The sequence below is a fragment of the Squalius cephalus genome (assembly GCF_949319135.1).
Source record: "Squalius cephalus genome assembly, chromosome: 18".
In the NCBI taxonomy this organism is placed as follows: Eukaryota; Metazoa; Chordata; class Actinopteri; order Cypriniformes; family Leuciscidae; genus Squalius; species Squalius cephalus.
In genome coordinates this window covers 34,484,901-34,499,900 of record NC_137139.1, presented here as the reverse complement: position 1 = coordinate 34,499,900, position 15,000 = coordinate 34,484,901, and the positions used below count along the sequence as shown (strand labels likewise).

Here is a 15,000-nt window from a genome sequence, read left to right as displayed (position 1 = left end):
TACAATAGTGTTTCAGGATGTTTCAGAATCGTTTCAGGATGTTTGTTTCAGTAATGTTACAATAGTGTTTCAGGATGTTTGTTTCAGTAATGTTACAATAGCGTTTCAGGATGTTTGTTTCAGTAATGTTACAATAGCGTTTCAGGATGTTTGTTTCAGTAATGTTACAATAGCGTTTCAGGATGTTTCAGAATCGTTTCAGGATGTTTGTTTCAGTAATGTTACAATAGTGTTTCAGGATGTTTGTTTCAGTAATGTTACAATAGCGTTTCAGGATGTTTGTTTCAGTAATGTTACAATAGTGTTTCAGGATGTTTGTTTCAGTAATGTTACAATAGTGTTTCAGGATGTTTCAGAATCGTTTCAGGATGTTTGTTTCAGTAATGTTACAATAGTGTTTCAGGATGTTTGTTTCAGTAATGTTACAATAGCGTTTCAGGATGTTTGTTTCAGTAATGTTACAATAGTGTTTCAGGATGTTTGTTTCAGTAATGTTACAATAGTGTTTCAGGATGTTTGTTTCAGTAATGTTACAATAGTGTTTCAGGATGTTTGTTTCAGTAATGTTACAATAGCGTTTCAGGATGTTTGTTTCAGTAATGTTGCAATAGCGTTTCAGGATGTTTGTTTCAGTAATGTTACAATAGTGTTTCAGGATGTTTGTTTCAGTAATGTTGCAATAGTGTTTCAGGATGTTTGTTTCAGTAATGTTGCAATAGCGTTTCAGGATGTTTGTTTCAGTAATGTTGCAATAGCGTTTCAGGATGTTTGTTTCAGTAATGTTACAATAGTGTTTCAGGATGTTTGTTTCAGTAATGTTGCAATAGTGTTTCAGGATGTTTGTTTCAGTAATGTTACAATAGTGTTTCAGGATGTTTGTTTCAGTAATGTTACAATAGTGTTTCAGGATGTTTGTTTCAGTAATGTTACAATAGTGTTTCAGGATGTTTGTTTCAGTAATGTTACAATAGTGTTTCAGGATGTTTCAGAATCGTTTCAGGATGTTTGTTTCAGTATTATCATTTGTGTTTCAAGATGTTAGTTGTTTCGGTTGTGTTTTAGGATGTTTTTAGTCATTTTTCAGTAGCGTTTCCTAATAGTTGGAGTAGCATTAACTTCATTAGTGCTTCAGTAATGTCATTAGCATTTCAGTTGCATTTCAGAATTGTTTCTGAATCATTTTGATAGTTTCAGAAGCATTTACGAATCGTTTAAGTAGCATTAGTTTCAAAAGTGTTTCAACAATTTTTCAATAGCGTTTGTTTCAGGAGTGTTTGTTTCAGGAGCATTTCACAGTTGTTTCAGCTATGTTTGTTTCAGAATTCTTTTAGGAGGGTCTCAGAAGCATTTTAGTCCAAAAAGGCTCATGCAGACTTACTGCACCTGCAAAGGAAAAAAGGGACACAGAAACGACACATCTAACTTTAGTATCATCCAATCAATTATTAATACATTAGTGTTAACACATCCTTTGTTGCAGTTTAAAGTGCTTCTAAATTGTAAGTATGTGTCTGTTTGTTACAGATATGAATGTAAAGATAAAGTGTTATTTCTGTGTCCTGTGTATTTTAATGCATCAAGCCAGGGTTCATTCTGCCTTTGCTATTGTTTCTCATGGACGTGTTCGTTCTTTATCTAGTTTATCTAAGTGCGAACCTCATCTACTGATATTGAATCTCTGTGCTTTCAGTTGATCATTCTGTCATTGTTTGCCCACAATCCCATGGAACAAAATGCCACAGCTGCTCTTGCATACAGTGTAAATTCATGGTGAACACTGCTGTCACAAAACAATGTTGTGTCTGAATTTAAAGCACTTTACAAAAACCTCTGGCACATCCATCCCATGTTACACTTGTTACACTCATGCTACATCTACACTTGTTACACTCATGCTACATCTACACTCGTTACACTCATGCTACATCTACACTCGTTACACTCATGCTACATCTACACTTCATACACTCATGCTACATCTACACTCGTTACACTCATGCTACATCTACACATGTTACACTCATGCTACATCTACACTTGTTACACTCATGCTACATCTACACATGTTACACTCATGCTACATCTACACTTGTTACATTCATGTTACATCTACACTCGTTACACTCATGCTACATCTACACATGTTACACTCATGCTACATCTACACTTGTTAAACTCATGCTACATCTACACATGTTACACTCATGCTACATCTACACTTGTTACATTCATGCTACATCTACACTCGTTACACTCATGCTACATCTACACTTGTTACATTCATGCTACATCTACACTCGTTACACTCATGCTACATCTACACGTTACACTCATGCTACATCTACACTTGTTACACTCATGCTACATCTACACTCGTTACACTCATGCTACATCTAAACTCGTTACACTCATGCTACATCTACACTTGTTACACTCATGCTACATCTACACTCGTTACACTCATGCTACATCTACACTCGTTACACTCATGCTACATCTACACATGTTACACTCATGCTACATCTACACTCGTTACACTCATGCTACATCTACACATGTTACACTCATGCTACATCTACACTCGTTACACTCATGCTACATCTACACTTGTTACACTCATGCTACATCTACACTCGTTACACTCATGCTACATCTACACTCGTTACACTCATGCTACATCTACACTCGTTACACTCATGCTACATCTACACTCGTTACACTCATGTTACCTCTACACTTCATACACTCATATTACCTCTACACTTCATACACTCATGCTACATCTACACATGTTACACTCATGCTACATCTACACTCGTTACACTCATGCTACATCTACACTTGTTACACTCATGCTACATCTACACATGTTACACTCATGCTACCTCTACACTCGTTACACTCATGCTACATCTACACATGTTACACTCATGCTACCTCTACACTTCATACACTCATGTTACATCTACACTCGTTACACTCATGCTACATCTACACTTGTTACACTAATGCTACATCTACACATGTTACACTCATGCTACATCTACACATGTTACACTCATGCTACATCTACACTCGTTACACTCATGCTACATCTACACTCGTTACACTCATGCTACATCTACACTTCATACACTCATGCTACATCTACACTTCATACACTCGTGTTACATCTACACTTCATACACTCATGTTACCTCTACACTCGTTACACTCATGTTACATCTACACTTGTTACACTCATGCTACATCTACACTTCATACACTCGTTATACATCTACACTACATACACTCATGCTACATCTACACTTCATACACTCATGTTACCTGGTCACCGTGATTTTGCCAAGTAAGACATGTTCCTGGATCAACATATTTTGTTGATCCTGGAATAACATTCCTGTCCCAAAATTTAGTCCTTACCCTATCCCTACCCCTAAACCTAACCCTACCCATAACTTTTCCCTAAAATCAGAGGGACATGATAGGTGAATAACACTGATGTCGAAGCACCTCAGCCTGGTTCTAAGCCTAAACTTGACATAAACTGTAAACTTGTCCCTCAAATCTGATTGGTTGATTGGAAAGTTGTTCCAGGATCAACAAAGATGTTGATCCAGGAACATGTGGCACTTGGTGAAATCACGTTCACCCATGTTACCTCTACACTTGTTACACTCATGCTACATCTACACTCGTTACACTCATGCTACATCTACACTTCATACACTCATGTTACATCTACACTCGTTACACTCATGCTACATCTACACTTCATACACTCATGTTACATCTACACTCGTTACACTCATGCTACATCTACACGTGTTACACTCGTGTTACATCTATACTTGTTACACTCATGTTACATCTACACTTCATACACTCATGTTACCTCTACACTCGTTACACTCATGCTACATCTACACTTGTTACACTCATGCTACATCTACACCTGTTACACTCGTGTTACATCTACACTTGTTACACTAATGCTACATCTACACGTGTTACACTCATGCTACCTCTACACTTCATTCACTCATGTTATCTCTACACTCGTTACACTCATGCTACATCTACACTTCATACACTCATGCTACATCTACACTTGTTACACTCATGCTACATGTACACTTCATACACTCATGTTACATCTACACTCGTTACACTCATGCTACATCTACACTCGTTACACTCATGTTACATCTACACTTCATACACTCATGTTACCTCTACACTCGTTACACTAATGCTACATCTACACTTGTTACACTCATGTTACATCTACACTTGTTACACTAATGCTACATCTACAATTGTTACACTCATGCTACATCTACACTCGTTACACTCATGCTACATCTACACGTTACACTCATGCTACCTCTACACTTCATACACTCATGCTACATCTACACATGTTACACTCATGCTACATCTACACTTCATACACTCATGTTACCTCTACACTCGTTACACTAATGCTACATCTACACTTGTTACACTCATGTTACATCACTTGTTACACTCATGTTACCTCTACACTCGTTACACTAATGCTACATCTACACTTGTTACACTCATGTTACATCACTTGTTACACATGCTACATCTACACTTGTTACACTAATGCTACATCTACACTTCATACACTCATGTTACATCTACACTTGTTACACTCATGTTACCTCTACACTCGTTACACTAATGCTACATCTACACTTGTTACACTCATGTTACATCACTTGTTACACTCATGTTACCTCTACACTCGTTACACTAATGCTACATCTACACTTGTTACACTCATGTTACATCACTTGTTACACATGCTACATCTACACTTGTTACACTAATGCTACATCTACACTTCATACACTCATGTTACATCTACACTTGTTACACTCATGTTACATCTACACTTCATACACTCATGTTACCTCTACACTCGTTACACTCATGCTACATCTACACTTGTTACACTCATGTTACATCACTTGTTACACTCATGTTACCTCTACACTCGTTACACTAATGCTACATCTACACTTGTTACACATGCTACATCTACACTTGTTACACTAATGCTACATCTACACTTCATACACTCATGTTACATCTACACTTGTTACACTCATGTTACCTCTACACTCGTTACACTAATGCTACATCTACACTTGTTACACTCATGTTACATCACTTGTTACACTCATGTTACCTCTACACTCGTTACACTAATGCTACATCTACACTTGTTACACTCATGTTACATCACTTGTTACACATGCTACATCTACACTCGTTACACTAATGCTACATCTACACTTCATACACTCATGTTACATCTACACACGTTACACTCATGTTACATCTACACTTCATACACTCATGTTACCTCTACACTCGTTACACTAATGCTACATCTACACTTGTTACACTCATGTTACATCACTTGTTACACTCATGTTACCTCTACACTCGTTACACTAATGCTACATCTACACTTGTTACACTCATGTTACATCACTTGTTACACATGCTACATCTACACTTGTTACACTAATGCTACATCTACACTTCATACACTCATGTTACATCTACACTTGTTACACTCATGTTACATCTACACTTCATACACTCATGTTACCTCTACACTCGTTACACTCATGCTACATCTACACTTGTTACACTCATGCTACATCTACACTTGTTACACTCGTGTTACATCTACACTCGTTACACTAATGCTACATCTACACTTGTTACACTCGTGTTACATCTACACTCCATACACTCATGTTACATCTACACTCGTTGCACTCATTTACTTCTACACTTGATACACTCATGTTACATCTACACTCCATACACTCATGTTACATCTACACTTGTTACACTAATGCTATATCTACACTTGTTACACTAATGCTACATCTACACTTGTTACACTCGTGTTACATCTACACTTGATACAGTCATGTTACATCTACACTCCATACACTCATGTTACCTCTACACTCGTTAAACTCATGTTACATCATGTTACCAATGCACAGTAAGTATAAAGTGTTTTTTCTCCTTTGATCATGTTTAGAGTCCCTGGACGGCCACTGGTACCCTTGTGTTGTTTTAGGGTATGTATTTGTTCAAGGTATGTCTCACAATTGTTTAAATAAATCATGTCGCTCTATATAGCAACATCGCCACATATATATTTCATTGTCTTGCATCACCCTCTCTTTGATGTTTGTTGTTTTACTTTATTCATGTATCTAATTATGTGTCTACTGGGATATCAGGCATGTAGTAATTGTCTCTCCATCTCTCTGTAAGTGTGTGTGAGTGTGTGTGTGGAACACTTTATTCCCAGAATGCTATAATGGGTTTCAATAAACACTACCATTTAAAAGTTTGACTAATGAAGAATTATTGATGTCATATCGATGTAAATTATATTTTCAACATAAGTTCAACCGGTTCATGAAGTGAACTGTGAGCGCGCGCGTGTGTGTGTGTGAAAGATTCTAAGTGACGTATCGGAATTCATGCATGACTCTGTGCGCGCGCTCCGCATTAGTTCCGCATGAATATGATGAAGACAAAGCTGTCCGAGTCTAGCTCCATTACACCGTGATCATGAAATACAGTCCAGAAATATGCATGTGCACATCAATCATGAAAATGCACACTCTTCAGCCTAAAGAGCCAATTTATTTCTCATTTAAGGTTTATGTTGTTTTATCATCGCGATCGTGATGTAAGGAAAAATATACAGGCGCCATAGAAAGTGAATGAATTTGGTCATCATCTCTTCATCAGCTCGTCTTGCATCGGAATCTGTCTGATGTGTGTGAGTGTGAATCATGCACGCGACCCAGCCCAGTAACTTCACGTGCATCATCCATAAGCATGCAGCGCGAGCTCAGCCTGTTCTTCACATGCATGTGCAGCATTAATCATGTCAGTATGAGTTTTCATGCTCACCGACCCCGTCAGTAAAACCCACCGGTTCTCCGGTTCTCCGGTTCCGACACTCATCCGACGCGTCCGTGCTTTCACTCTGTCTGGACTCTTGTCTTCCACAGACCCGCAAAACTCATCGAGACCGTCCGTGCACGAGCAGCCTCTGACGTCACTACTGGAGGACCGTAAGAAAAGAGGTAAGAAAACGCATCTGTGTGCACACGAGCGTCGGGCACGCGCCTGTGCACGCGCGGCGCTGGCCACATGACTTGTGGTGCTGAAGCTCTGAATCTGGAACGATTGGGTTTGTTCGAAATACGCTGTTATTTCACCGTATGCGTTTAATATAAAAACAATAAGGTGAATTGTTTAATTGCTAAAATGGTAACACTTTACAATAAGGTCCATTAGTTAACATTAGTTAATGTATGAACATGATTAACATGAACTAACCATGAGCAATCCATTTGTTACTGTATTTGTTCATCTTTGTTAACGTTAGTTAATAAAGCTGTTCATTGTTTGTTCATGTTAGTTCACAGTGCATTAACTAATGTTAACAAGATTTTAATAAAGTATTATTAAATGTTGAAATTAACATCAACAAAGATTAATAAATGCTGTATAAATGCAGTTCATTATTAGTTTATGTTAACTAATGTTAGCTAATGAACCTTATTGTAAAGTGTCACCGTTAAAATATAGGAAAGGTATTATATATTAAAGTTATTTATTTATAATATTAAAAAACTTGATTTATCTATTGTCTGTATTCAATTTTTTTACGTTTATTTTATTGCCTGTATGAAATACGAATCCTCTATACAATATAGGAAATGTGCAATATAAAAACAACTTAATTTTACAATATTTTTACATTAATGACGAGCTTACTTTATTTATTCCTTCATTCATTCGTTTTTCTTTGTTTTATTTCCTGTATGAAATTTGTTTAATCGCTAAAATATAGGAAAAGTACAATATAAAAACGATTCTTCAATATTTTTTACAAATTAAAAACTTAATTAATTAATTAATGTATTTATTTAATTGTCTGTGTGAATTTTGAACCCTATTATCTGATTGATCACAACAATATAGGAAAAGTACTATATATATATATATATATATATATATATATATATATATATATATAAACAAACATTTTTCTTAATTTTTACAGTGTTATGACAACTTTATTATTTATCGTTATTTTAATTTGATTAACTATAAAATTTGAATCCTAAATGCAATAAAGGAAAAGTACAATATAAAAACAATTATGTAATGAATTGTGTAAAGTAATGAAGTTTAATGTATATTTATATTTTTCCTTGTGTAAAAAATAAAATTCATTGTTTTGTTGATTTATATACTATTTTGTTATATTATGTTTGGCTTATGCACCAAAAGTTTGGACATGCGTAATATTTCATAGTTTTGATGAATTTACTACTAAACTATCATTTTTTTCTTGATTTAACCCATTAAATGTTATTTTGTTGGTATAAATGAGCCTACTTGGGTTAATTCAGCAATACTAAATAATATATTTTTCACTTGATTAATAAAACCAGTTAAATTAGATGTTACAGAGTACTGTAAAATGTGTAAAGTAGCACTAATATATAATGAGTGTGTGTGTCCAGACTTTAGTTTTCTGATGTGTGTTTAGTTTTAGGTAAGATATCACCATAAACACAACCATTAAAGTAATGTCAATAAATAAAGTTTTATTTGAAACATTCAGTAGCCTCAAATATCCACAAGGCATTTAACAGCGTTTCATTGCACGAGAACAGTTTTCAAAGGCAAATAGACAACAACAGCGATTCCAGAAGAAACCGGAAGTGATTCTGCACATCTCAGTGTGCTACTGCAACTCAACTACGATGTTGAAGTTTAAATAAATACTCTATAGTTAGCGCATCAGGTTCCCAAGAACCAACCGAACACATTCTACTGTCGAAAGTGGAATACAATCACTTATGAAAACCTATAAGATAGATTTTTTTTCTATACTCTCTTGAAAATCGACGATACAAAAATTACAATCAATAACGTACAAATATATAGAGCTCTTCTCGTGTGCTTTATAAAGTGATGTATCAAAATACAAGTTAAATCGGACATCACGTGTTGCATGCCACAGCAGGGTAACACAAGTGCACGTTTACATCAAGACATGCATATTTCATAAACAACATGAGGTTCGAGTCATCAGCCTTCTCCGACATTTCCATCTCGCGTTTGTGCGTTAAACTGAGAGTGTGTGTTGCTGTCCACCGGAAGTGCTGAAACGCGTCTGGCTTTGCAGACAGTAAATGAGTGTTTATAAGCGTTCATTCATCCGCATGCCAGGCTCACGCTTCATCATCAACACATCGCGTGTGACGCTCGCCCCGCTTCAGACGCGTCCTCCTCCAGCTCAGCGTCTCTTGCATTGAACCGCGTTGCGCTCGAGCCATAAACTTCACAGAACGGGCAGAACCGATTGAGAGGGAACTGGCGCTCACGCGCACTGGAGCTCGAACGGGCACGCGGCGAGAAGCTCAGTTTTCTGCTGCATCCTCTCGCGTTGTTTGAGATGCACGCGACCGTGCCGCTTCCTCTCGTCGCTGCGAGCGAAGCGACGCCCGCACACGTCGCAGGAGAACGGCTTCTCTCCGGTGTGCGTGCGCATGTGAGTGGTGAGATGGTCGCTGCGGCTGAAGCAACGCAGGCACACGCGGCACTGGAAGGGCTTGTGTCCGGTGTGAATGCGCACGTGGCGATTGAGCTCGTCGGAGCGGGAAAAGCGACGCTCGCAGTTCTCAATCGGGCAGGAGAATGGCTTCTCGCGGGGCGCGCCTTTCCTAGCGCGCGGTTTGCTTCTTTGCGCGAGCGTGTTGGTGGAGAGAAGCGAGTCCAGCGCGTCGGCGAGCGCGGTCGTTGCGCAGCCGAATCCTGGGAACGCGATGCTCCTATAAAGGCTGTTTTCATGGGTAGTTGCTGCTGTTGCGGGAATCTGGAAGTTCGGTGAAAAGTTAAGCGCGCTTGCTTGTTCCAAGGGCTCTTGCTTGATCCACGTGTCCAAAATCGAGTCCGTCTCGGGACCCAGTGGAGAGAGCAGGTCAATGATGTCGTCCAGATCCGAAGGCTCGTGAGAAGTAACGAAGCCATCGAAAAGATCCCCGCCGTTGCAACTGCTCCCAAACTCGCTCTTAATCGTCAACTGTTGCGCACTCACGTCCGCGAACTCATCCGACGAGTCGTTGCAGAGTGATTCCGGTGATCCCAACGAGCTCCCGGTGGATAACAGCGACTCCTGGCGTGAGAGCGCGCTCCCACGAGACATTCCCGGGAAGTTATCGGGAGCTGTGGAGATGCCGACGATCTCCGTGAGGATGTTGAGAAGCGCGTCCGCGCTGTACGGGCCGGTCTCCGTGTAGAAGCTGCCGGTGTAGAACTGCGGAGACGGAGGGAACCCGTCGCTGGAACAATCGGGAAAACCGGCGTCCATCGGCTCTGCTTTAGGCTTCAACAGACCGAGAGCTGCGAGAGAAAGAGGAGAGGGATGCGTTACATAATGTTGACTCACTGCATCAGCACATCCTAACTCATGATGTCTAATGATTGATTCTTACGTTTCAGAATGTGCGGTTACATTTTGTGCATTGCATGTCATTTTACAATATGTACACTCTTAAAAATAAAGGTTTTTGCAGCGATGCCATAGATAGATAGAAGAACCATTTTGGTTCCCTTTCAGTGATCAGTTCTTGGTGTAAAGAACATTTTAAAAATCTAAAGAACCTTTTGTGGAATGGAAAGATTCCATGGAGGTTGAAGGTTTTTTATGGAACCATCGATGCCAATAAAGAACATTTTGTGGAATGGAAAGATTCTATGGATGTTAATGGTTCAACCATCGATGCCAATAAAGAACCTTTATTTTTAAGAGGGTTCCCAGGTGCATTGCATCTAATTTTACTATTTTGTTGTGCATCACTGCATTGCATTAAGTCAGGCTGTATAAAAAGGATGTATTATGTACTCACCAGCATCAGGTTGATTCTGAGGGGAAGATTGTTCCTCCAGAGGAAACGTTTGAGCGCAAAGCAGATCCAAAGCGCTGAAGTCCACCGTGTTCAGCATAGTGTCGATTTGAATACGAAGCAAAAAAAATCCACAAGGAATGTCGTGGGAATAATAAGGCAATCCTTCAAGATAATGCTTTGGGATTCCCTTTTTCTTGTTGCAGTAATAGCTCGTTTGGCTTCCTTCAGGTTCTGCTCTCCGTCGATTCGTTTTACTGGAATTCCTCATCCCCCTTTTATACTGTTCGGCTCGACCGAGGCCCCGCCCACCGCTCATCTACGTCAGCGGGAGGATTCCCCGCCGTGTACAGACTTTGGACGGCTCTTGCCCAAATATGGCCAGAGGATGTGACGGGGTTCCCCTCCGAAAATGGGCACAGGGGCGTGACGTAGCGGAGACTTTCCTGAAGACCATTGCGGAAAAAATGAGGCGCGTTTGTGAATGACAGGCGGCCATTATGTTCGCAATGGAACAGTGTCAGACTGAAAGAGCCCCGGGTGACTTTTGACAGACGATCTGATGGGTTCAAACGATGAGATGAGCGATAATAGAGACAGTAAAACAATGAAAACAGCGAGCAATGCGGAGATAACAGACCTATAACGACAAACAAGCCTCAGTTGCATGCATTCAGAGTGATTTGGTACAGGAAAACTGTATGTTTTGTTTTGGATCTACACCAATCAGTCCCAATGGGGACAGTGCTCCTAACTGTTGATCTGCATCAACTTTGTTCCCTTTTCTTAATGCCGCGGGCTGATGCTTTGTAAAGGGAAGCTTATTCCATTATGCATCCGTTCAGCACCACGGGCAGCGACAGTTCGCGACATTTTGCGTTTTATGCATCAGTTCAGCACCGCGGACAGCGACAATCAAGCGACATTTTGCGGTTTATGCATCATTTCAGCACCGCGGACAGCGACATTTTGAGGTTTATGCATCGGTTCAGCACCGCGGACAGCGATAATCTTGCGACATGTTGCTGGTTATGCATCAGTTCAGCACCGCGGACAGCGACAATCTAGCGACATTTTGCGGTTTATGCATCAGTTCAGCACCGCGGACAGCGATAGTTCTGCATACACACACATGCATACAGCTTTCCCGTGTGCAGTGCATTGCTGGATGCATCTAAATGCCATGCTAAATCAAACAGACACTCAAAGATGTGCTTTATTATGTTTGTGCACGTTCATATCGCCAGTAGGAGTTCACGTTACATAAACATAAACACTGCATGAATGCAAACGGTGTGAGATCATATACGGTAAAAGCGTGCCTAAGATTAAAAATCTCTGCTGAATTGTTGAGTTGTGCCTCATTTTATCATGTGTTATGTAATGCTTCATTTCTCCAGAGCATCTAATGAGCCGTGGCGCATATTTGGACTGCAGCTGCATCTGTGACCATGTTTTCAAATATGAGTCATAAAATTGCTTTGGCGCTCTTTGATAACAGCCTTCAGCACCCATGGAGATTTCGTTTATTAGATTGTGAGACTCAGGTGGAGTTCTGGATGCCCGTTTCATGCTAATATACAACACTGCTGTGAAATAAGAAACAAATGGATTCATTTTGTAAGGTGTTTAGTGGGAGGAATGATAATGATACTGACCAAGAATGATTTTTTTTGGCAGTACACCTATGAAGACTTTCTGTATATGTATAATAATAATAAATAAACTTGAAATTAACCTATTAGTTTTCATTCATTAAAAATCACCTGAGCTAAGATTATATGCAAGCTTTATTCTTCTATATGCAATGCATGCACTTTACAAAAGGTGAAACAAATCCAAACATCTTGTAAGAGAATCTAGTGTCAAAAGTCATTGGATTTATTTGTTTTATTCTAGAGTGATTTCTCAAACAACTTTTTCAAATAGGATTTCAAATATTATAAGTTGATGACGTTTACTGAGTGAGTGAGTAAAGTATGTTTACAAAATATATATTATATGGTAAATTCAGGTAAATTAGTCCAGTTTTTGAGTCATTTTGATGACAATATGCATGCATATATTTATAGGGCTATAAGCTAGACATGTATAGCCTATATATACTGTACAGGCATGTTTCTGTTTCCGGAAACCGAGACCAAACATGGTTCAGTCTATAAAGGAGAACCGCGAGGCGTCTGTGACTGCTTGTCGCACGTGATTCATCAATTTTTAGGTGACATTTCTATCGTTACAGAGCGCTGAATCGGCAGGCGTGGGAGAGCTCCGGGGCAGCCCGTTCCCGGTACCGGCAGCTGTCAAACGCGAGGCATTCCCGCCAAAAATATATGGTCGCCCCCGCGAGATCTGCAGACGCGGGCACGCGCTCAGCTGGGGGTGAGCGAGAAGCCCTTGTGAGTGACAGTAATGCATGTACAAACATCTATGAGGAAGAATGTGTCATGTAAAAAATGCAGAAAAACACTGTAAAATGATACACTCTGAAAATGAATGCTTCCAAATGGTGGTTGTTAATCGATGGTTGGCATATGCTTTTGTTAAAGTTGTGAGTCTGCATTATTTATATCAGCTTATTTTTTAAAAAATTACCATGTTTACCAGTGTAATTCGTGTTGAAAACTACATTAGCGACGATGCTGTACAGAAAATTCCACCAATCAGAAACTCAAAACAAGCACACCGCGGCAAAAGAGCTCTTTAGCCCCGCCCACTCCCATGAATCACTGCGAATGACGTAATCTAGTCGTAATACTGAAATATTTGTATTTATAAGCATATTTTGCAATAAACTTAAAATATGTTGTTTGTATAATCAAAATTGTTTAAATAAGTAGTTTTATATTTCTCCGTCGTTTTTAATTCGATTATGTTGTTCGCAATGCTAGTCAGCATCAGCGCTTTTCAGTGTCAAAAATGATTGAGATGCTGGCCAATCAGATCAAAGAAGGCGGGCCTCACTGTTCAGAATTGTTAAACATTTAATATTTGACTATTTAACTATTTCATTATAGAAATGTTCAACGACTGATAGTTATATATAGTGATGCAAACATTGTGCTTTTCTGATATGTTAGACGTATGTATAAAGAGAATGTGTGCATATTTAAAAATATATATATTTGCAAAAAGTTTAAATTTAATACTTCATAACTATAATTCTTCTTTTACCGTTCTTATAATCCTGTAATTATTTTTTCCTTTAAATAAAACGACGGAGAAATATAAAACTACTAAAGAAATATAAAACTACTAAATAAAAAGTATTTTCTATATATAAATACACACACATGCATGTATATATTGAAGAAATATATACTGTGTATATATATTTATATTATATATAATTTATATTATATATAAATAACACATTTTTCTTAAATATACATGCATGTGTGTGTATTTATATATAGAAAATAATTTATACACAGTACACACACATATATTATGTAAACACAAACTTTTATTTTGGATGCGATTAATCGCGATTAATCGTTTGACAGCCCTACTTTAAATATAAATACCACAAAAAATTCCCTTGAGGAAAAAATGACACCAAAATTAATAAAACTGCTTCCAAAAACTAAGACATGGTACAAAAAAAGTCTCAATACAAGTTCTTGTTTTTAATATTTATAAGCAATATCACTTGAGAAAAAGTTTGCAAAAGTGATATTGATTAAATATCAGCAACACAGTTTCAGTTTCCCACTGAATGAATCTGCGTTTTTTTAACGAATCGTTCTGATGAATGACTCAACGATTCACTCACTTCTGCTTTGTCCCTGAATGAATCAGCCGTTTTAACCGATTCACTTGAGTAATTGATTCAATGACTCGTTTAGACGATGATTTGCCGCGGTTTTCTCTTCATTTTAGCTGATGGATGAAGAATGAATGCTGGTTTTGTTTTCGGTCATTAATGTGTTCATAAATAGACTATTAAGAGCAAACTTTGAGATAGATAAGGGGCGAGGGGGGTCTCCGAATCGCGAGG

General features: G+C 38.5%; 2 protein-coding genes across 2 annotated transcripts in view; one reads left to right on the top strand and one right to left on the bottom strand.

Moving 5' to 3' along the window:
• Positions 1–8,678: 8,678 nt before the first annotated feature.
• egr4 (early growth response 4) lies at positions 8,679–11,415 on the bottom strand. The gene is made up of 2 exons (XM_079850233.1): positions 11,007–11,415; positions 8,679–10,500 (listed from the first exon to the last, which is right to left on the bottom strand). The coding sequence occupies exons 1-2, from the start codon at positions 11,320–11,322 to the stop codon at positions 9,479–9,481; spliced, it is 1,338 nt and encodes a 445-aa protein (XP_079706359.1). The 5' UTR covers positions 11,323–11,415; the 3' UTR covers positions 8,679–9,478.
• Positions 11,416–13,120: 1,705 nt separating this feature from the next.
• cyp17a2 (cytochrome P450, family 17, subfamily A, polypeptide 2) overlaps positions 13,121–15,000 on the top strand; it is a 28,685-nt gene continuing 26,805 nt past the window's right edge. Inside the window, exon 1 of the mRNA XM_079850107.1 lies at positions 13,121–13,382. Coding sequence (XP_079706233.1) covers positions 13,334–13,382 — 49 coding nt within the window. The 5' untranslated portion in view covers positions 13,121–13,333. The remainder of the gene's footprint in view (positions 13,383–15,000) is intronic.